General features: G+C 41.7%; 1 protein-coding gene across 3 annotated transcripts in view; it reads left to right on the top strand.

Annotated features, from left to right (window-relative positions):
* DSCAM (DS cell adhesion molecule) overlaps positions 1 to 21,308 on the top strand; it is a 462,695-nt gene that overhangs the window by 390,657 nt on the left and 50,730 nt on the right. For 2 of the 3 annotated variants that reach the window (XM_030283877.4, XM_072935734.1), the window contains exons 21-25: positions 8,863 to 9,016; positions 15,901 to 16,018; positions 16,840 to 17,003; positions 19,809 to 19,907; positions 20,464 to 20,652. In XM_030283877.4, the coding sequence (XP_030139737.1) occupies positions 8,863 to 9,016; positions 15,901 to 16,018; positions 16,840 to 17,003; positions 19,809 to 19,907; positions 20,464 to 20,652 (724 nt within the window). Of the gene's footprint in view, positions 1 to 8,862; positions 9,017 to 15,900; positions 16,019 to 16,835; positions 17,004 to 19,808; positions 19,908 to 20,463; positions 20,653 to 21,308 lie in introns of those variants that run through there. The other variant, XR_012058288.1, reaches the window with a different exon arrangement.

The following is a 21,308-nucleotide window of genomic DNA, read 5'->3' on the forward strand; positions in this document are numbered from 1 at the left end:
ATAGGTGGTATATGAAGAGGTGCAAAGCAGTGATGGAGAAGAGAGAAATGATCTTATATTTGGCCAAAGCCCAAGTCAATTTACGTGAAAACATGATCAATATTGGAAACTGACCAACATCTGAGGCAGACAGTTACTGATCCTTTGGGTTTGCTTATTTTATTGTGAGAAACATAACTCTTAAGCCTGTTAGACTTCTATATTTGTTTCATTCTTTTGCTTTTATTTAAACTCACCAAGGGGAAAATATATTATGTGATATAACCAGCATACACAGGAGTCCCCGGGGTTGCTCTGTGGAAGAAGAGAGTAATTGCTGCTCTTGGTCTGTAATTCATAGACTCTAAGTGGGATTTAATTAATCTGACTTCAGTCACATTGAATAGAGTCACAAATACTTATTCTGAGGTCATCAAGGATTTCCTTTCATTAAGGAAAGAAGCTAGATAAATCTTCTGAAAGTTTCCCTTCTCTTTGTTTAGTCAAGAGAAAATATATATGCTTATCTTAAACCAACTGATCTGCAACATAAACTAGATGTGGAAGTATATACAATTATCTTAACCTAGATCTTAAAGCTATTAGCTGTCATAAATTCCCATCATCCAGGTGTTGTCCACTCAATTCTTTCAGGCAGACACAAGTTTAGTCTTGATTTTGCACAGGATTGTCTAAATTCCAAGTTTGGGTTTGCATCACCCTTTCTGATTATTTCCTCTCCAGATTAAAGATTTGGATAAAAGAAAACTTTGGAAAATAGAGTTGATGCAATTATAAGCCAGAAACTATTTGTTGTTATATTCTGTAGATATTTCAGTGATCAGAAGGATGCTGAAAGTTTCTTGGAAAAAAGGGAGAAGTAGCTGGCAGAAGTTGGCTAAGTAGATGAAATTGCTGTTGAATAGAAGTTTATTTAGAGTCAGCAGATTCTGTAATGTTGAATTTTAAGTATATGTTCATTGATTTGTGTATTACAAGCAGTATTTATCACTGCATCTATATAGCACTTTTTATAGTGTGAAGATATTTATGCTTATTAATTCCTGTGTGCTTTATTTAGCATAGAAATAGTGCATAATTTGGGGGTTATTTTAAAACCTTATATTGGGCAGTATTTAAAATGTGTCTTTTTAATATACCACATGTTCTATTTTTAGCCTTTTTGTCGTTGTTTCACATCTTTGGTGCCAGCTCCCAGACATAGTACATTCATTATTTTAATTGCTTTATCAACTTTACATTTTTTACCTATTTTATTTTTGTCAGAGAGCAGACCTCAGGAGGGATGTGACAGAGTATAAATTGATCCTGAAGATGCGCTGGTTTATATGATTTTTAAAAGATCTCCTTGTAAAACCCTACCAAAACAAATTTGATATTGATTTTTTCATAAACATCCCTTCTTGTGTCACTGCCTGGTCTCACACCCAGGGATATCAATACAATCTGACAATAAGTCCTTGGTGTCCTGACCTTCCAGTGGCCAGCAGCCCATGGCACCACACGCTGCTTCCCTCCTTAGGAGGCTCAGGGACTCTCCAGGAGGTGCTTCAAAGGGACAGGCAGGTGGTGGACCCTAAGTGAAGTCCAGACAGTGGGTTTTCCTCCAGCTATAATACCTGGAAATGAGAATTCAGGAGCAGCTGAGGGAGCTCCAGATGTTTATCCTGGAGAAAAGGAGGCTCAGGGGGGACTTTCTGGCTCTCCACAACTCCCTGGCAGGAGGGAAGAGCCAGGTGGGAGTCAGGCTCTGCTCTGAGGACAAGAGATGGCCTCAAACTTCACCAGGAAAGGTTCAGGTTGGACATCAGGCAGAATTTCTTCACAGAAAGGGTGCTCAGGCCTTGGCAGGGGCTGCCCAGGGAGCTTTGGAGTGCCCATCCCTGGAGGTGGCACCTGGAGGTGGCACTGAGTGCTCTGGGCTGGGGACAAGGTGGAGACTGGGCACAGCTGGGACTGCATGGGCTGGGAGAGCTTTTCCAACCTCAGTGATTCTTTGGATTGGCAGGATTTCCTGCCTGTGGGAAGGCAGGGAGCTGCCTCTGTTCTTCCAAAAATTTCCATCTGAAACTTTCTAACATTTTAATTCTACAATTAAGGTGAAAAAAAAATTAAGTTGCAATATGGCAGCTGCATTCACTTTTGTGCACAGCTTCTGTTTCCAACAATTACCTTCAATAATGCTGAGTGAAAAACAGGTGCCACCTTTCAAAATATGAGCCAACACCTGAATAGAAACCATTGCTAGACCAAAGTGGCAGCCAAGAGCCTTGTTGGGGACTGTGGTCCAGGATCTGTGGTTATTTGGAGCTTTGAGAGTTTGTCCATCTGTGAAAGGAAGGCAAAAGCCAGCAGTCCTCAAGAAAAGTAAAATTTGTGACCTCAGGCAAACTTTCACATCTTTAGGGAGTTCACTGAGAGGGCACAGCAGTGGTCTGCTCTTCTCAGGGATGCAGAACTTGAAGTTCATTCTCTATAAATACAGACATTATTGATTTTTTTATTACCCTGCTTTGCTTCCAGGGAGAAACAAGTTAGTGTAGCCCCCAGTATTGGATAACTTGTGAGTCTAGGAGACTCTAAAATGTGATTTTTGGAATAAAACATCTCAGTATGCTCTGCCCCTGAGTTCTGTGTTGAGTTTTGGGCCTCTCACATCACAAAGGGACCTTGAAGTGGTGGAGTGTGTCCTGGGAAGGGGCTGGAAAACAAGTGTTAGGAGCAGCAGCTGAGGGAACTGGGGTTCTGCAGTCTGGAGAAAAGAAGGTTCAGAAGGGACCTCATTGTTCTCTACAACTCCCTGAAAGGAAGTTTTAGCAAGGGTCAGTCTCTTCTGCCATGTCCAAAGTGAAAGGATGAGGAGAAATGGCTCAAAGTTGAGCAGAAATGGCTCAAAATTGCACCTGAGGAGGTTCAGATTGGACATTGGAAATGGAAACTTCATTCAAAGAGTGGTCAGGCCTTGAAATTTTCTACCCAGGGAGGTTTGGAGTCAGTGTCTGTGGGAGTGTTCAGGAGAAGCCTGGATGTGGCCCCAGAGGACAGGATTTGGGGTGATGCTGGTGCTGGGTGATGGTGAGACTTGAAGTTCTCCTCCAGCCTTGATGATTCTGAGATTTCCAGGAGCAGCAATGCCTGAGGAAGGGCAAGGTAGACAATTCTGTAGTGGAGTTGTACAAAAAGATGGAAATCGTTGTGTTTTTACCACACAGAATTGAAGCCTTATTTTAATTATTCATGAGGCTCAGTGCCTGTTCTAGGCCTCATCTGTAGCAGTGATGAAACAGGGCCCAAGGAGCAGCACCTGGCCCCAGCAGGATGTGGTGGTGACTTATGTCAGCCCACACTGCTTATCATGAGCCCCTCCAAAGCAGAATTGTTTTGAAAAGAGCTATTTAGAACAGCACAAAACTGACCTAGACACCAAGTGTTGGAATTCAAAATGTCCCTCAGACATTTTTGGATGTTCCAGGCCCAGGTCAGAAGCATTTGAGACCCTGGCAGGCAGCTGGAAACAGCTGTGATTTTGGGTTTGAGCCATGGAACGATTTACCAACCTTGCAGGAAGAACAAGAAGTCACAAAAGTTTAGATATTGTAGTAGAAGTAGTTACAAAGTAGAGGGAAGAATTTTTTAGTGTTGTACAGGGGGGTTTTAACACCTGTACAGGGGGGTTTTTACTTTGTAAATGGGGGTCAGAAGTTCTAAGATGGAGGGATTTGGGCCTGTCCTGTCCTTCCTCTTTCTTCTTCCTTACCTCCATGTTCTTGGTGATGTTGGCACTCACAGATTGGTTTAGAGTAGAAAGGCACCATTTAATATAGGTAATAGGCACTGGGGAAAAACTGTAACCATGTAACATGTAATGTACCATATAAAAGATAGAAAGGCACCATTTAATATAGGTAATAGGCATTGGGGAAAAACTGTAAACATGTAACACGAAATGTACCATATAAAAGACAGCAGCAGCCCTGGGCAGGGAGAGAAGAAGCAGTCGGGAGTCAGAGAGGATGTCAGGGTGTGTGTGTGCCTCTGCCTGAGCTGTGAGCAAACCACAGCAGCCCCAGAAGAAAATCTTTTAGATAATTTGCAATAAACCGCCTTGAGACTGGACAACAGAGACTGCTGAGACTTTCTTTGGAAGCACGGGTTGGAGGAGGGAGTTTTCCACCATACAGAACCCCTGAACCAGGCCTGGGTTCCGTCACCAAGTTAAAAATCAGTGTGGATCACTGGGATGGGGTGCCCCACTCACCGCTGGCTCTCTCCCATTTAGCAGTGGAGCTGAGCCCAGAGCAGGGATGTTTGTTGAGGGACACCCAGCTATGCAAACAGCATTTCACTGATTTAACTCAGGCCACATAGAACAAACTCAGTGCTGCTCTGTGGGAGGATGCAAAACAAAACAAAAAAAAAAACCAGTGGCTCATTGTGGGCAGGAGGGAGCAGCCTCAGTGTCTCTCCTGAGCCCATTTCTGTTTAGTGGCTCCATTACTGACCTGGCTAATTAAATAGAGAGCTGCCTATTAAATTAGCAGGGGATTCCAGGCTGGCAGGGATTGCATGTACACAGGAGACAGAAGCAGAATTCAGGCAATTGAATGAACTGGGAAATTGGTCTGGAAAAAGTTGGATAAAATTTAGCAAGAAAATGGGTACCCTGAATAACCAGCTGCAAAAGTACTGTGTAGTGAGCAATTCTCTTGATTCTTCAGAAGAGGATTTTGAGGTTATTGTGCATCCTAAGGTGAACATTAACAGCCTTTATAACCCTGTCCTGAAAAGCCAAATGAGAATCCCTGGAATTGTTGAGTGCAGGTTTGGAAACTATGAGAAAGCTATGGACCATCTTTAGACAGTCTGAAGGATAACAGAAGATATTATTAGAGAAACTGATAGGAAAAATGGGATTTCTGGACAAAGCTGAAAGCACCAGAGTTATTTAGTTGTAAAAAGATAAGGGTACTGGTGGGGAAAGAAATGATAAAACTTCACGTAGATTAAAGACTGGTGCAAAGATCAAGGTAATAATCTATTCTTCATGTTCCTAATAGACTGGAAAAGAAGCTGTGGGTTGAAACTGCAGCAGGAAACTCAAGCTAGATTAAAAAAAACCCTATTTCTAATCATGAGATTAGTTAAGCAGTGGAATAGGTTGTACAGCCTAGGGAGTTGCAAAATCTCCTTTTATTGTAAGTCTTCAAAATCAGGTTGGGGAAACATCTGTTTGAAATTTTGCAGATACAGATGAACCTGGTTTAAAGTAGAAAGATAGACTCAGGTGATCTCTCAGAGTCCTTTCAGTTCCATTTTTATATGATGCCATATTTTCTACCTACAATTGGAGTGAAAACACACACCCCACTCTAGGCAGTATATTTATATATTTATATATTAATAATTTTACATTTATATATTTTAATATATATTTAGATTTATATTTATACTTATGTTTATAATTTTATATTTATATTTAATTTTCAGCATGAGGCAGCCAATACACAGGTAACCAACTTATATATGTTCTTACTTCACAACACACACCACAAGCCTCTTTCTTCCTTTTCACTCATGTCCCTAAAGTCTGTATATGGCTTTTCCCAGTTCACTTCCAGATTTCCTGCAACTAGCAGAGAACAGAGATAGAGATCTGTAGCTCACTAATCAGAAGTTGTATGGAACTAGCTGTAAGCAAGGCACAGGCTACATTTCCCTAAATAACATTCCAGCCCACAGTAAATACTGTCTCTTAACTCCTTTCTTGGGAAACTCCCTGACTGCTTGGAAAACTGTTAGAAATGTTTGGTTTTTTTTTTTCTATAGCACTCTTCTGATTTTTTTTTTCCCAGGTTGTTTTAAGAACAGGAAATTAAAAATAGAAGCCAGAAGGATCAGAGTTTATGCACATTACCTATTAAATTGTGCTTTAAAGGAGTCAGAAATGCCAGGAGATGGCATGCTGCTTCCAAGTGTACAAAGAAATGCACACCAATAGGGCTCAAGTTGCAGAGGAAAATGATGTTCTCTGCACCAGCTCTTCCTCAGCATCTCTTGCCATTGCCTGGCTGGGGAAGTAGATTGACTGCACCCTGATAAAGGACTTAGATTTCATTTTATTCTTCACAGCCCTTTCTGGCTTTCAGAGACTGATCTCTGTCTCTCCTTCTTAGACCATGAGCTAAAGGCAGAAGACAAATTAACCCATCATCTATAAGCTGAAGAAAAATAGCAGTTAGGAAAAAAAAATCCCTTGAGCAAGCATGTTACTGCTTCTAAGATTGAACAGCAGTTTGTGCTTTATAGTGGCACATGCATGGGCCAATATGTGACAAGGTGACATTCCTTTAAATATTTCTTATTTCAATTGTTTAATCTTCTCTTTGCTGACAAAGCTGCCTTTTTTTCTTCTTGTGTAATCAAAGTCTCTGGCATGTTAGGTTAATTGAAATGACAGGCAAAAGTTTAAAGTAAAATCGATTCTTTGTCACTGAAGCATCCCCAAGTGTTTAAAAGGGAATGTGAGCTGAGGAAAAGCAAGATGTATATTAACCAGTTAGAAACCAAAATCTTTTGCTATAGCAGCTTGTTTTAGGAAAATGAGAGTCATTAATTTAGTGAAGATGCACTTATCAGATTCAATTAATAAATTCATTCTGAGAATAATTAACTTTACAGTTAAAATAGCCACAGATGCAAATGGATGAATGATGCTGGGAGAAAGAAAGGATATTAAACCAAGGCATTTTAAAAGCTTTACAGCAGAAAATTCTGCTGGTTTTCCATCTTTGGAGTTCCAGTGAGAGGGAGCTGATGGTTGCTGGAATGAAAGCTAGCCCTAAGGAATTCTGTGGTGTTTAGCTGTTCCTAAGTGCTGTATCCATGTCCATGGCAGCTGGTGGTTTAGAAGGAACCTGTGCTAGGTAACTGCAATAATGTGTGGAGCCAGAGACAGCCTGGCCTGTTTGACTTTTAAATTAACCGTAGGAAATGCTGCCTCATGAATATTAAATTTCAGCTTCCTCTACCATGATCAATACATTAATTTTTATGTATGACCTCACAAAGATCCAGCCTGTCGAGCTACGGGCATTTGTCCAATATTCTTGTGTAAATGTCAAGGCAGCTGGTTCTCAAAACCTGCTGCAATATTTCAAGTAATAATAAAGGTGTCTGGCTGTGTTGACCTCTTCATATCAGAAGTGGGAACCCAGGCAAACTCTGGCTAAATGGGACATACTAGTTTGGCATTTTGACAAGTAAAGGGGCAATGAGTTTGGCTACAAAATATGGCATGTTCCCCCTCTGGGCTTGTTCTGAGCCTGGGGAGCCTCGCTGGAGCCAGCCTGTCTTCCCAGAAAAATCACTGTCTGTGGAAGGAGCAAATTGTGTTCTTATAGGAGCCTTTGCATGGTCTCTGAAGGGATTGAGGTGCCTGGCTTAGAGACAGATGTCTTCACTCTGGATTTCAAATGTGAGAGGAGGTGAACTCCCCTCTTCCCCAGGCTGTAGGAGAGGCCAGCTCAAGAACAGAGAAGTGCAGTGACCCATTCAGCAGCTGAAACTGCCACTTCACATGGAGAGGTGTTTAATGATATCTCAGAAACATCTCTTATTTATTTGGAATTCACTTTGAAGGACTACATATTCCAATGTTTTCAGGTCAATGTGCCTTTTGAAATGCTAATCAGGTGGAACTGGCCTTCACCATAAGCAGATATTTGTATATCAAAGAGATTCCTTGCACACTTTGTCAGTCTGAACCAAGTTTAGATTACATTGATGCATTATTTTTAATGCTGATTCCTGCTAAAATCTTCTTTTCTACGTCATTAACCCTCTAATTATTTTTAGCCTAGCATTAGTTAGCCATTACCAGGCTCAGCACTGCGCAGGGAAGTGAGTATTATTCATTCCACTGGTTCATTACCCCTCTATTTTCACGTTGCAGGCATCACAAAGCCCGTGTCAGAAATAAAAGTGGCAATATTGAGCACAGTAACACTGTTCAGAGCTGAGATTTCCCTCCTCATATTTCCTGTGTAGGATGTGCTGAGGCTCTCAAAGCCCCCTGGAGGGATCTCTGTGTTCCTCCACACCTTTCCCTGCACAGGTTGCTGCAAGCAGGATGCAGAAGCTCTCATGGATGAGCAGGGACTGCAGAGCAGCTGGTTGGCTCTGCTGCAGCCCTTGGGCTGAGGCATTTGAGTGACAGAGGAGACACTGAACTGGCATTTCTTCCAGCACTTGTCCTTCCCTGCTAATGCAGCCAACTGGCTGAGATGACCTTCAGCTGAGAGTCTCTGAATGGAAGTAATTTCGTGGTTAAACAAAACTGGACTTGGGGGAAGTTTGAACAGTCTGATTACAGAGCACAGTTTTATTCCATGCTTCACTCCACTGCTGAAGGGATAAGCCACCAAAACCCAGGAATAAAGAACATCAAAGGTTCTAGGTGACAGAAATAGTAAACTCCAGATTTCACAGCAGATGCAGCACTGAATCCTCCATTGGGAAAGTTTTGTGTAGAGTTAAATCAGTTTGTCAGAACTACTGATGGTAAAATTTAGCCATATTTATCCACTTCCATTGTTTATCCAACCCTGTGAAAATAAATGGCACATAAAAGTCCTAATCTGAATAAAACCAATCTGTAAACAAAGCACAGACCCAAATTCACTGCATATGAATGGATTGCAACAAGTAACTGTGTCTGCTCTGTTTATTGCCATCTGCCATCTGTTTGGAGCAATCAATACCCATCCAAAGAGCCCTGAAGTAACCAGCTTTGTAGCACTCACATTTTCCATTCTCCAAATACTGCTTATTTTAGCCTGGAAACATTTGTCTCTCCCACCACAGGTGATCAGCGAGTTTGAAGCCTCTCCCGACTCATTTTCCTACAGAATCCCCAACCTGAGCCGGAATCGCCAGTACAGCGTGTGGGTGGTGGCCGTGACGGCTGCGGGGAGAGGCAACAGCAGCGAGATCATCACGGTGGAACCGCTGGCCAAAGGTACAGGGACAGCTTCCCAAAACCAGCCAGGCTTCTGTGCTGCTGATTGCTGGCAGAATGGGCCACTCCTGTGGCCTCTCCGTGCCTCACTGAGAGTGGGGTTTGTCACCTTGCAAAAGGCGAGGTGACAGCTTGCAGGTCATTGCTCAAGTTTTGCTGGAGTCAGCAGAGAGGGGATGATGTGTTCCTCCAGGGGGTAACTCATCTACACTACCTTAGAAGGGAATAGGTGGCTTTTTGGAGCCATTTTTATCTTCACATGTTGGGAATAGATTGCGTTTTGGAGCCATTTTTATCTTCACTTGTTGGGAATAGATTGCGTTTTGGAGCCATTTTTGTCTTCACTTGTTGGGTACAGGGGGTTTGCAGATGATGCCTCTCCCCCTCTGAATATATTTCTTTTCCTTGCTGTACAAGGTAACTTCTTTATCATTCCTCTCCTTAGTAATATCTCTTGTGTACTCCACAAGTACCATCTTCTGTATAAAATGGTCTGATTAACATATCTAAACTCTGAACAATTGTTCTCTACTTGCATTAGCTTTGAAGTTTGCTGCTTCTATTTCAGATATGATGAAAGGATAATGTGCCTCAAATCTTGAATATTTATTTCCAGCTGTATTAGTTGTTCTATTAAAAGATATTGCTGGGGCCTGTGGATTCTGCCTTTTGAGATGTGTTGCTTGCAACATTAGAGTACCTTGGCTTGGAAATGGAGGCCTAACATTTTGTACAGCAAAGTGAGAAGAGTCTCATCCCACTCAATCTCTGCATGGGGTCTTCAAATTGATTTTTTTTTTTTTTTTTTACTACTCAACTTAGTACCATTACAGCCTGTGCCAGGATGGGCAGAGAAATGCACAGATCCCTAGAGCTGCAAAATTAGATACATTTAATTGGCTTTACAGTTTTACATGCCTGCTAATTCTTCACTTGGGTGTTTAATGATGTAAAGATGTAAAATAAAGTGTCTAGTGCATTATGATGACAGGTTCTTTCTGAAATGGCTTTGCTGAACTTCAGCCTAGTGCCACCAACATGAAAGCATTTTCTGCATGGAAGAGCAGACTCCATCACCATGGGAAATCTCCCTGTTCCTACCAATCTAGTTGGTAGATCATCATTTTAATGCTGGTAGATTAACATCAGAGCTGTTACCCTGGGCTGCATCAAAAGCAGTTTAAGCAGAGGGTTGAGGGAGGTGATTCTGTCCCTGTGCCCCACAGGTGAGAGCCCTGAGACCTGCAGAGCTGCCCCAGCCCTGTCCCAGCCCAGGAGGAGCTGGAGCTGCTGCAGAGAGCCCAGAGGAGGCTCCAGGATGAGCAGAGGGATGGAGCAGCTCTGCTGGGAGGAAAGGCTGGCACAGCTGGGATTGTTCCCCTGCACAGGAGAAGCTTTGGGCTGAGCTCAGGGTGGAGGGGATGGAGGGATGAGGGACAAGACATAGTGGCTGCCCCTGGATCCCTGGCAGTGCCCAAGGCCAGGTTGGACACTGGGGCTTGGAACACTGGGACAGTGGCCCATGGCAGTCACTTGGAACTGTATGATCCTTAAACTTCCTTCCAACCCAACCCTTCTGGGATTCAGTGATGATGGTGGATGGTGTTGCTGATTTTGGAGGTTACTTTTTGAGCACATGACAGTTTCCCAGTGTGGAGAAGCTGCAAAGTTCTTCAGATCTGAAGAATCTGGAGCTTTTCCATTGTAGCACAAGTGCACACTGCTTTATGGACATCAGTGAGACCAAAGCTGAGATCCTAAAAGGGGGAGGAGGAGTGTAAAAGACACTAATGAAGGAAGATCATGTAAGAACAACTCAGGAAAAAAGGCAAAGGTGTCAGTCACCTGTCACCTGTGTGTAATTAATGTGTGGTGATGAAAAGAAAAAAGCAACAAAAATGAGCATAAAAATGGATGCTCAAATAAGGGCAAAAATTATTAGACATGGCGCAATCCTAATAGATTGAGGCTGCAAACAAACCCTGCACAAAATGCACCAGAAGTTCTCTTTTGCCATGCCCTATGTATTTTAAAAAGAGGGAAATGTTCAAAGATGAACAAGAGGGAAATGTTCAAAGATGAACACAGATCAATTCAGCCTTTGCAGGCACCAATATTCATGACCTCAAGTTATGAGAAATTGCAGTATGCAATTGCTCTCTGTTTGCCAAAAATTGAGAAGTTGCAACTTGACCCACATGTACTTAAACTGATCCAGCTTACCAGAATTAATTCTGCTTCTCTGAAGCTTATATAACATAATCCATGATGACAAATAAGTGAACTTAAAAATAACTTTTATGAAAAGGCAAGATGACTTAAAAGAAAAAATAATTAATTACTTCAATATAGACAGGTCAATCTGAAGAAGACTTTATTTCAAAGGACAGTAGAATGCATCCAGTCAACCTTAGAGTTTGTAGCGATGCTCCAATATAAAGTCTGCATTAGATGATGCTCAGGAAAAGCCTCTTACGTGCACTTAGGACTGTAAAAGTAATGAATAATCCATTTGTGGAGGGTTTGATGGGCACTAGGAATACTGATAGATAGCAATTTTATAGACTTTGCATGTAGCTACGTTAGAAATTACTGTATCACATATAAAATTTCCTTTCTGAATGCATCACAGAGCTTTTTAGGGAGCTGGGAGAAAGTGGTGATCAGTGCTGAGAGCAGTGGATGCACAATGAGGAAGGATGGGCAGAGCTCAATGCCTCAAAGACCTTTTTCACCCCTCCAGTATATCTGTAGCAAGCAGCACATCCCGAGGTTAGAAGCAGTTAAAGCCTGGTTTTGCCTTAAGTTCCCAATGCAAAAACATCCTGTGGGCCATTATTTTGTAGTTGTTTGCTTCCTTTTTTTGTTCCTCTTGCTTCACAGTAACTGTCCAAGTAATGATAGCATCACGACAGCTAATAAGAGTTAACTTTGAATTGAATTATGTCAACTTAATTATAACCCCTTTAAGAACTCCTTTGAGAACAATGAGAATGTCTAGATAGGGGTTTGATGTGAAATGGATAGTCCAATTTAAATGAAAGCTTAATTCAAGTTAACATTTCTTTCTTTCTTTAGTGTCTTCATTTCTCAGAACAGATTGTTATTCTCTGTAATTAACTGACAGAAATAATAAAAAAAATCCCCAACAAACAGAAAATAATCATGGCAATGAAAGTTCAGCCTCTACATAAGCAAGCTGTTTTCCTGCCCCTCAAATTACTCTTCACTGCTGACTTGAAAGAAGTGGGTTTAGCCTTTCAAGTATACTCAGAAGACAAAAAACTTTGCACGTATTTGTCCCTCTGATTTACTGCCCATAACTGATAGGGAATGGCATTTGCTGCCAGTGTGACAATAACAGATCCAGACCCCTGGCAATCTGATCTTCTGGGGACAACTCTCTGACTTTTGAGCTTCCCCTGGTTTTCTGAACTACCTGATAATTAATTCTGAACAGATTTCCCCCTATTCTGCATTACTTTGTGTGTTTAATGTTTTTAAGTAACATTTACTTATGTAAATGTGGGGTTCACATGACAGTACATTTTGCTCTGTTTCTTGGATCAGACTGGAGTACAGGGGATATTAGAAACAGAGAACCATGGAATGATTTGGGTTGGAAAGACCCTTAAAAATCATCCAGTGCCACCCCTGCCATGGCAGGGACACCTTCCACTGTCCCAGGCTGCTCCAGTCCCAGTGTCCAGCCTGGCCTTGGGCACTGCCAGGGATCCAGGGGCAGCCACAGCTGCTCTGGGCACCTGTGCCAGGGTCTGCCCACCCTCTTCTGTGAGAAAGTAAATGAAAGAATCTCCTGATCCAGGCTATTCACTGTTGGAGGGGTTTTTTTTTTATTTTTTTTTTAGCTGAACTGCACTGAAATGTCATAGCTCTTGTTCAGTTTCTTTCTGAAGTTCACCTTTAAAACACAGTTGTGTCCTCTAGAGGAAGAAAAACTGTGTTTTTCACCTGTGTTACATCCTCTTACAAAGAATTTCTGCCCATTTTTGTTTCTGTGGCAGTAAATGTAGGTTAGAGGATTTGTATTTTAAACAAACAAACATGCAGAAAACTGCATTATCATAACAGAGTGCACTGTTCTGTGAAGGAACCTCTTTATCTTCAATTAATAATTGGGTAATTTGTAAAAATAATAGGAACAGACATAGCCCTAAACTAGTGCCATGCCATGAAATGTAAGGCTAGAGGGAGGTGTGTAGGCATGTGGGTAGCTTTGATAACAAAGAAGTAACCCTGCAGCTTACCCATATGATTCTAAAAATTCCCATGGCTCGAAAGAAAGAGGTCTGTGAGATTCCAGGCTTTTTTACCTCATGAATGCCTGCTATAATTTCAAACCTATTGCTCTGAGGTGGATTTCACTTGACATTTATTTTGTTTCTAGTTTTCTTTGTGCACCTTTGAGCAGTCTCAGGACATCATTTGAAGTTCAGCTATAAAGAAAATTGGTCTTGAAAAATTTCCTGCTGTTTTACCATTTCTTTTAAAAGCACTCAGTACATGGAAGGAATAAGAAAATCCATAGAAAGCTGTGAATGCTTTCACAGAAATAGTGCACTGTGCTTTTCTGATGGTTTTCTGAGTCATGGTCTATCATCTTACCAGTGGCTTAGGCTCCTGTGAGATTTATGTTACTTCCACACATCCCAATAAAATGAAAGATACAGGATATTGAAAACCAGGAGCTACAACATTAATGTTGCACTTTCAACATCTGATCTCCAGCCTATGACTTCTTAAGGAAGAATTCATGTTGAAATAACTATTATAAGCAGAAGGAGAACATGGAAAGTTTGCTGATAGTGGTGCCATGCCATGCTGAAGGCTTCAGCAGGATTCCTGTGTTCCACATGTTTTGTCCTGCAGGAACTGGCAGCAGCTGGGAGTAGCTGGATGTTTCAACACTGGAAGTGTGGGAAGGCCACGGAGAAAATGATTAATAGTCAACTTTAAATGAGTTTTCAGACTTCATGTTGCAGAGGGAATTTTGCATGGGATAGGAACCTGAGCAGTACAGATGCTCACAGATGTTTTGTAGGTAGAGCTGACAGCATCTCCTGCTGCTTTTCAAAGATGGCATGAGAGCCACGAGGCACCTCCTGCAGCAAAACCTGGCACCACTGGAGACAAATGTGACTTCTAACACCAACTTCAGCAGAGTCAGCATTTCACTCTGTGTCTCTGGGTGCTCTGAGCATTTTTCTGTTTGAATTACTCTGGTTAATTAGCCCATGGTGTGGTGTGGGTGGGTGCCAGAACTTCTCCATCACTCCTCTCTGCAGCTATAGAGGGGAGGGAAAATATAACAAAAGTTCATGAGTTGAGATAAGGACAGACAGAGACCACTCAAAAAATAGCATCATGGACAAAACAGACTCAAATTAGAGATTCTAACTGAATTTACTGCCAACAAAATCAGAGCAGGATAATGAGAAGAAAAATAAATCTTAAAAACCCCTTACCCACACCCCTCCCTCCTTGCCAGCTCTACCTCCTCCTCCTCCTCAGCAGCCCAGGAAGATGAGCAGAGGGGTCACAAGCAGCTCATCCTGTCTGCTGGACATGGGGGCAGCTTCTGGCAAGCTGTGACCTCCCCACTACCAAAAGCTGGCCCTACAAACCCAACACAGATGGCCTCTGGCAGTACAGCCTGTGCAAGTCTTTTCTAGAAAATGTTATCTTAGGAGTGCCCAGGTGGAAAAACAGCCTGATCCATCGGGGCTTCTGACTGCCCAGTGCCTTTGCAGCACTCTGGTGTCCGACCTCCCCAGGGCAGCACAAACCACAGCTCTGTCCTGAAAGGGTTAAACCTCAGAGCTCTGTTTTGGTTAAAATTTTGACCAGATGGGGAAAAAAAAGCTTGGTCTTCAACAGTGCTTGAAGAGAACATAGGCAACACAGTCCAAACTGATTGTATAATCTGTGAAATCTTTTCTTTTCATGAATATCTCAAGTCCCATTGCAGCCTACTCAAGTAATTTTGCTTAATTTTTCAAGGCCTGTTCTTTTATGCATGAATCTTTTTCCAGATTAACTGTCCCAGTTATATTTGATGCCGGGTCTCATTTTCATGTTTTCCTAATTGGTGCAAAATGGATTATTAAGTATAAGTTCTGATCTGTGTGCACGATTGAAGTAGATCAGGACTAAAAATACAGTATTTTGTCTATCTGTATTCAGTATGTGCTTTTAAAATGTATAATTTAGAGGCCAACAGAATGTGTATTTCTACCAAGGGTCATTCTTGAGGAATAACAAATGAAGTTCTAACATAATCTATAAACTGAAAATACACAAGTAATACTTTTATATATATATTTAGGTGATCTGAGAGCTGATAAAAACTGATTTCAGTTTGTTCACATTTGTGGATTTCAGGTAGACTCTACAATGTACTAATATACATGAAGGTTTATTTTGCTTAATATTGCTTAATATCAAAATTGTTGTAGAAGAGATGTATCAATAATGTAGTTTTTATGAGACACCTGTCAGCTGTGGACAATTCTTGTTGGAAGTGTTGAGAAAAGCATCCCTTGGACATACTTTTCATCCATTACTTCTACTCCAAAATATATAAAAGTTAGTAAAGATGATAAATAACTGGGTTTGCTCTCTTTATGAAGACTCTTCAATGCCATGCATCATCTCTCTTTTAGTTACTTGTCTTCCAGGTACAGAAACTGATATTTTGCTTGAATAAGTAGCTAATATTACAAGTTAAAAGGAATTAATAGCCTAAAACCATCATTTTTAGATTGGTTTGGTTTCCTCCCTTTAATTGCACGTGTCTCTATTTCCCTTCCAAGGGCTGTATGAATGGACACCTCACTTCAGTCTCTCTTGCTGTTTCCCCCCAGCTCCTGCCAGGATCCTGACGTTCAGCGGGACGGTGACAACGCCCTGGATGAAGGACATTGTCCTCCCTTGCAAAGCCGTGGGGGACCCTGCTCCAACAGTCAAGTGGATGAAGGATAGGTAACCAGCAACTAAATGTACAGCTCAGAGAAATTCCATTTCCTTAAAATCCTGAGGGCTGTGGGGAGGCTGATCCTGGGTCACTGGCAGGAAGGAGAAGGATTGGTGGTGGTGATTTGGTCACAGGAGATAAGGAGTTTAGATATTCCTTCAGCTAATTGGCTGTGGTGATTACAGAGCATCAAAGGGAGAAAAAATAATGAAGAAGGGCTAAAGGTAAACATTCAAAATGTAAAACTTAGGAGTGTTTTTGTTTTATCCTCAGGCAGACAGGAAGGTTTTATTTTGAGAGAGCAAAATGCTTGATACAGTGATTTGTGCTGAGGTGGGCAGTAAACGTCTTGCACATATTTAATTTTCCATTATTCTGTTCTCAGCTTTAGTTTCACAGTCTGACAGAGCCACTTGGAAACACACATGGACAATAATTTTCATCCAAGCACTGTGTAAGCAGGGAAACTACAGTGCTATCAAACCCTCTTGTGCACTGATATAAATATCTATGATTTCATAAAGATGAACTTCATAGCCAGGAACTGCCTATACCCTCATTTTACCATTTTTATGAAATAACAAGTTAAGGAAGGAGTGAATTTCTGTTTTCACTACACTGGGTCCAGGAAAAGTTCATTTTTAATCAAATGATAGATGTTTCCCAACAGAAAACACTCCTTTGCTGTCTCATTGAAGGGACACACCTCACTCCACACTTTTTCCTCTTTTTCCATTCTTAGCTGCTTCAAAAAAAAAAAAAAAATCCACTTGTGAGTAATTTTGATTGTAACTTCTTTAATGTATGCACTTTGTTTCCTGTGAGGCAGTAACGGGACACCCAGTCTAGTGATGATTGATGGGCGAAGGAGCATCTTCAGCAACGGCAGCTTCGTCATCAGGACTGTGAAAGCAGAAGACTCTGGCTACTACAGCTGTGTGGCCAGCAACAACTGGGGCTCAGATGAAATCATTTTGAATTTGCAGGTACAAGGTAAGGCTGTTGGATCTACCTCAGAATCGTTAACACTGCTTTTACTGGTAATGCAGAGGTGTGTCTGTTTGAAATGCAAAATATTTATGTGTATTAGTGCAAATCTAGTTCTTCCAAATTCACACATAAGTCATTTGACTCAGCCACAGGCATTTTATGTTGTAGAAAATGGTGCTTTAGGTGAAACAATTTACACACAGTTAAGTCTCTATGTGAGTTTTTGGAAGATGGACAACTGTGTGTTTGCATTCAGTTATCTTCTAGTTCTTCACACAGAAAGTATCAGCTTCTGCCTTCTCCTTACAAGTATCACATGTATCATTTCAATATTACAAAATTCAGAAAGATGTGAAGGCCTTTAATTTAGCTCCTGAAAAGCTATCAGCAGAAATTTGCCTCCATGCTGAGACCTTGCACAAAATCTTCATTATGCCCGCACAGAATTTTTTGATGAGGTGAATATGAGGAAGCATTGGAAATGAAACATCAGTACCCCTTCAGCTAATGCATTCCTTCAGCTACATTTTATATTCATGTTGAAAAGCACAAAGTGCATCCAGGATGGTGTTGATATGTACAAAAGCAGGGACAATATAAGAATATAAACTAAGAATAAAGTGAAGCAGAGCCTGTGTATTCACATACCAAGAATTCCCTGTGCAGATTTCCTTGCTCACTTGCACTAAAGCAGATCCTAAAAATGCTTCAATTGACAGCAAGTTTTTGTACCAGAGTGGACCATCCCTCTCCTGGATGTGGAATTTAAGCTTCAAGTGCAAACACATGAGAGCACAGAGAGGTTGTTTCCACTGCAATCCCCCTCTCTCCTTGCCTAAACCATTCCACTAAGCCTTAGAACAAACATCATGGCAGATGTTGGCATTTATCAGCTTCCCTACAATCCAACAGAAACTAAAGATGCTCTTCTGTGATGTTTGAAGCATGACCACAACAGGAAGTAGGGAGAGAAAAACCTGTCAAATGGAAACCTTATATTTATATGTCACTAAGTACTTCTGTAATTGCATATATTTGCTGTTATTGAACTGCAGCAGCTAAAAGCAAATCAATATTACTTCCCTAAGGGACAGACAAAGAGTATCTTTTAATATGTGGGACCACCATTTTTTGTAGATAGGGTGTAGCTGTGATGAAAGCTTTTGCAATAAATCTTTCCCAGTGTACTCTGTGCAGTCTCTCTCCATGGAATCAGCCAAGTCACTCAGAATAACAGAACAAATCCATCTCACAGAGGGAATTTTCCTTCAGAGCATAAACTGTCTCTTTTGTTTTCTTCAGCCCTGTTTGGCCCTGTGAGGGCAAAAAAAAATCAACTTCTCTTTGAAGTAATCCATAGCTGGAAACCAGCAGACTCTGCCTTACATCAGCACCCATTATTCTGCGATCTGATGACTCGAACATGAACTGCAGTGAGGAGCTTTCCCTGGAGTTTCACTCTGCAGGAGGAGCTGCCCCTTAAGCATAGGCACAGCAGGCAGTGTTCTCTGGCAGCAGAATGCTGGACACAGCAGAGCATTTTGGACTTCTGTCCTGCCTGGCCATGGGCTGTGTCAGGACAAGGGCAGCTCCTGCCAGCACGGGTCACTGACACCACCTCCCTCTTCTGTCCCGTGCCGGAGGAGCTGTGGCCATCCTGTTGTGTCTCCTCCCCAAACTTACATCCCGTCTTCGCTGCTGTTTCTTGATCCTTTGCGAGCATGGACACTGTCCATACCTCACTCCTTATTCTTGAGGCAGCAAAGCTCAATTTTGTCTACATTTCTGACAGTAGAACATTCCCAGTCCACTTCCAGTCCCAGTTCCCTGTGCCAGTTCCTAGTCCCAGTTTGCCTTATCCAGTGCAACTTCTTGAGATGTGGCAGAACTCCTTCTCTGCCCTTTAATGCTGGTAGAAATTCCTCCAGTCAGGGTGCCCAGAGAAGTTGTGGGTATCCCTGGATCCCTGGAAGCCTTCAAGGCCAGGCTGGACAGGGCTTGGAGCAATCTGGTCTCATGGAAGGTGTCCCTGCCCATGGCAGTGGATTGGAACGAGATGATCTTTAAAGTATTTTCCAACCCAAACCATTCCATGATTTTCCTCTGAAGGAAGCTGGGAAGTGGATGAGAGGTGAAACCTCTGTTTTATTCCTGCACTCAGTCAGCAGCTGGTCCTTGGAACCTTGACCTTCCATTCCCCACAATGTTTATGGGGAGCAGCAGAACGGAAGTGTTTCCAGTCTTTGCTGAAGGGTGGGGAATTCTTTATACCAAAAGCCTCAGTGGTTTGGAAGAGGACTGGATCTGCCTCCAGTCACAAATCTACCTATGATACCTAATTAACTCTCACATTTGCACTGGCAGAAGCCCTTGATTTGCACTTTTTTTTCATTTTTGCCATAATAGCCTGCAAACACAGGAATGAGTGGGGCATCATTTGCAACAGCACGTGTTTCCTGTCACTAAAATTTCATCTCCTCCTCAAAACAGATATCGAAAACAATGAAAATTAATGGCTGGGTAGCTCATGAGCCATTGAGTTCTAACAGGACAGATGCAAAAAAAAAAATCAGAGAAAAACAAAGGTTAAGAATTGAAAGACAAAATTGTGCATAAAATAAAATTTAAAAATTAGAGCTTTTCTGTTCTTGTCTTAACGAAAGACGTCAGCTAAACAGACACTTTGACAGAAGTCATTTGCATTTTTTGCAACTCAAAACAGCTATTTGATAAATGACTGTTAGAAGTGATCAACATCGTGTCAAACCATTTGATTGCATTTTCTATTTTTAACTATTTCCCATCTAGTTCCACCAGACCAGCCAAGACTCACTGTATCCAAAACTACATCTTCCTCTATCACACTTTCTTGGATACCTGGAGACAATGGTGGCAGTTCTATCCGAGGTAATGTAATTCAGATTAATTGCTGCTTCTTTCTAAATTATCATACGCTGATAGGATTAGTATAAAGTTATGAATGGCTCCAAAAAAAAAGAAAAAAAGAAAAACAGCCCAATCTGTATTGCTGTCAACCCTTAATGTGCACTATCATGGTGATAACAGCTTTCAGTAAATTGCAGTTTGTCTTTGTGGTGGTTTATTCACACATTTAATCGCTTCTCCTCAGCTGTTATGACAGTTGCTCTATCTGATTTTCCAAATGTGTAATCTCTAACCACTCATTTTGGAGGTGCAGGTTCATCATCTGGTTGTTGCTGATTGAAGGGTCCTTAGAAATATCCATCCTTTTTTTTTCCCTTTGAAGCCATCATAAATAATTGTATTTAAGCTGTTGTCAGAGCAGGCAAAATGCATTGCTTGGTATCTTTCAGTCAGGGGAGAGCTGTATGTTTCCCTGCACAGGGGATTTTTTTTCAGTTTTGTTAGGTCTTTAAAAAAATGCCTCCTTGGCTTACCTGAAGGATTTGTGATAGCGTTGCCATCCGCGCTTTCCCTCCAGGTTATATCCTGCAGTACTCAGAGGATAACAGTGAGCAGTGGGGCAGTTTCCCCATCAGCCCCAGTGAGAGGTCCTACAGGCTGGAAACGCTGAAATGTGGCACCTGGTACAAGTTCACCCTGACTGCTCAGAACGGGGTGGGGCCGGGGCGCATCAGCGAGATCATCGAGGCCAAGACGCTCGGCAAAGGTGAGTTGGTTCCATCCTCTGTTAGTTCCATCCCCTGCCCCCTCCTAAAGCTCCTCCATTCTGCTGGAGACCTTGGCTTGATGAGAAAACAGGCTTGGATATTTTAATATTACTGGTTTTGGAAACATTTACATGGCTGTGACAAAAAAGGCTGTGGCTGTGCGTTGTTGTTGAGGTAGGGACGGGAATAATGAGACTCTGACGTTAGAAAGTAAACAGCGAAAAACTTTATTAGCAAGTAGTGGGGGGTTTTTATAACTAGGATTGTTAAGATGAAATACAATTGGCTTTAAAGTGAAAAAGTTTCACACTATTGGTGTACTATGTATAGTACACGGTGGTAGAACTTATCTATAAACAATATGAACATGAAGAGAGATAATAAATGGTTTACATTCTTCTTGGACTTTTTCTCAGTCTTAGCTTAGTAAAATCTCTCTCCTTTTCTCTCTGACTGAACTGAGAATATCCATGGCTGTGGGACTTGAAGCCCACACAGGCTGATGTTCTGTTCTTTTATCTCTAATAGTTTTTTCTAAGATGGGTTGGCAGATACTTGGTAAGAGGGTGTCTCCACTGTCACAGACTATAGCAATTCCAAGTGTTTCATTGCCATGAGGAAATTGCCTCTTCTCTTATAAAAATTCAGGGGTTTG

The sequence above is a fragment of the Taeniopygia guttata genome, chromosome 1, assembly GCF_048771995.1.
Source record: "Taeniopygia guttata chromosome 1, bTaeGut7.mat, whole genome shotgun sequence".
Lineage (NCBI taxonomy): Eukaryota > Metazoa > Chordata > Aves > Passeriformes > Estrildidae > Taeniopygia > Taeniopygia guttata.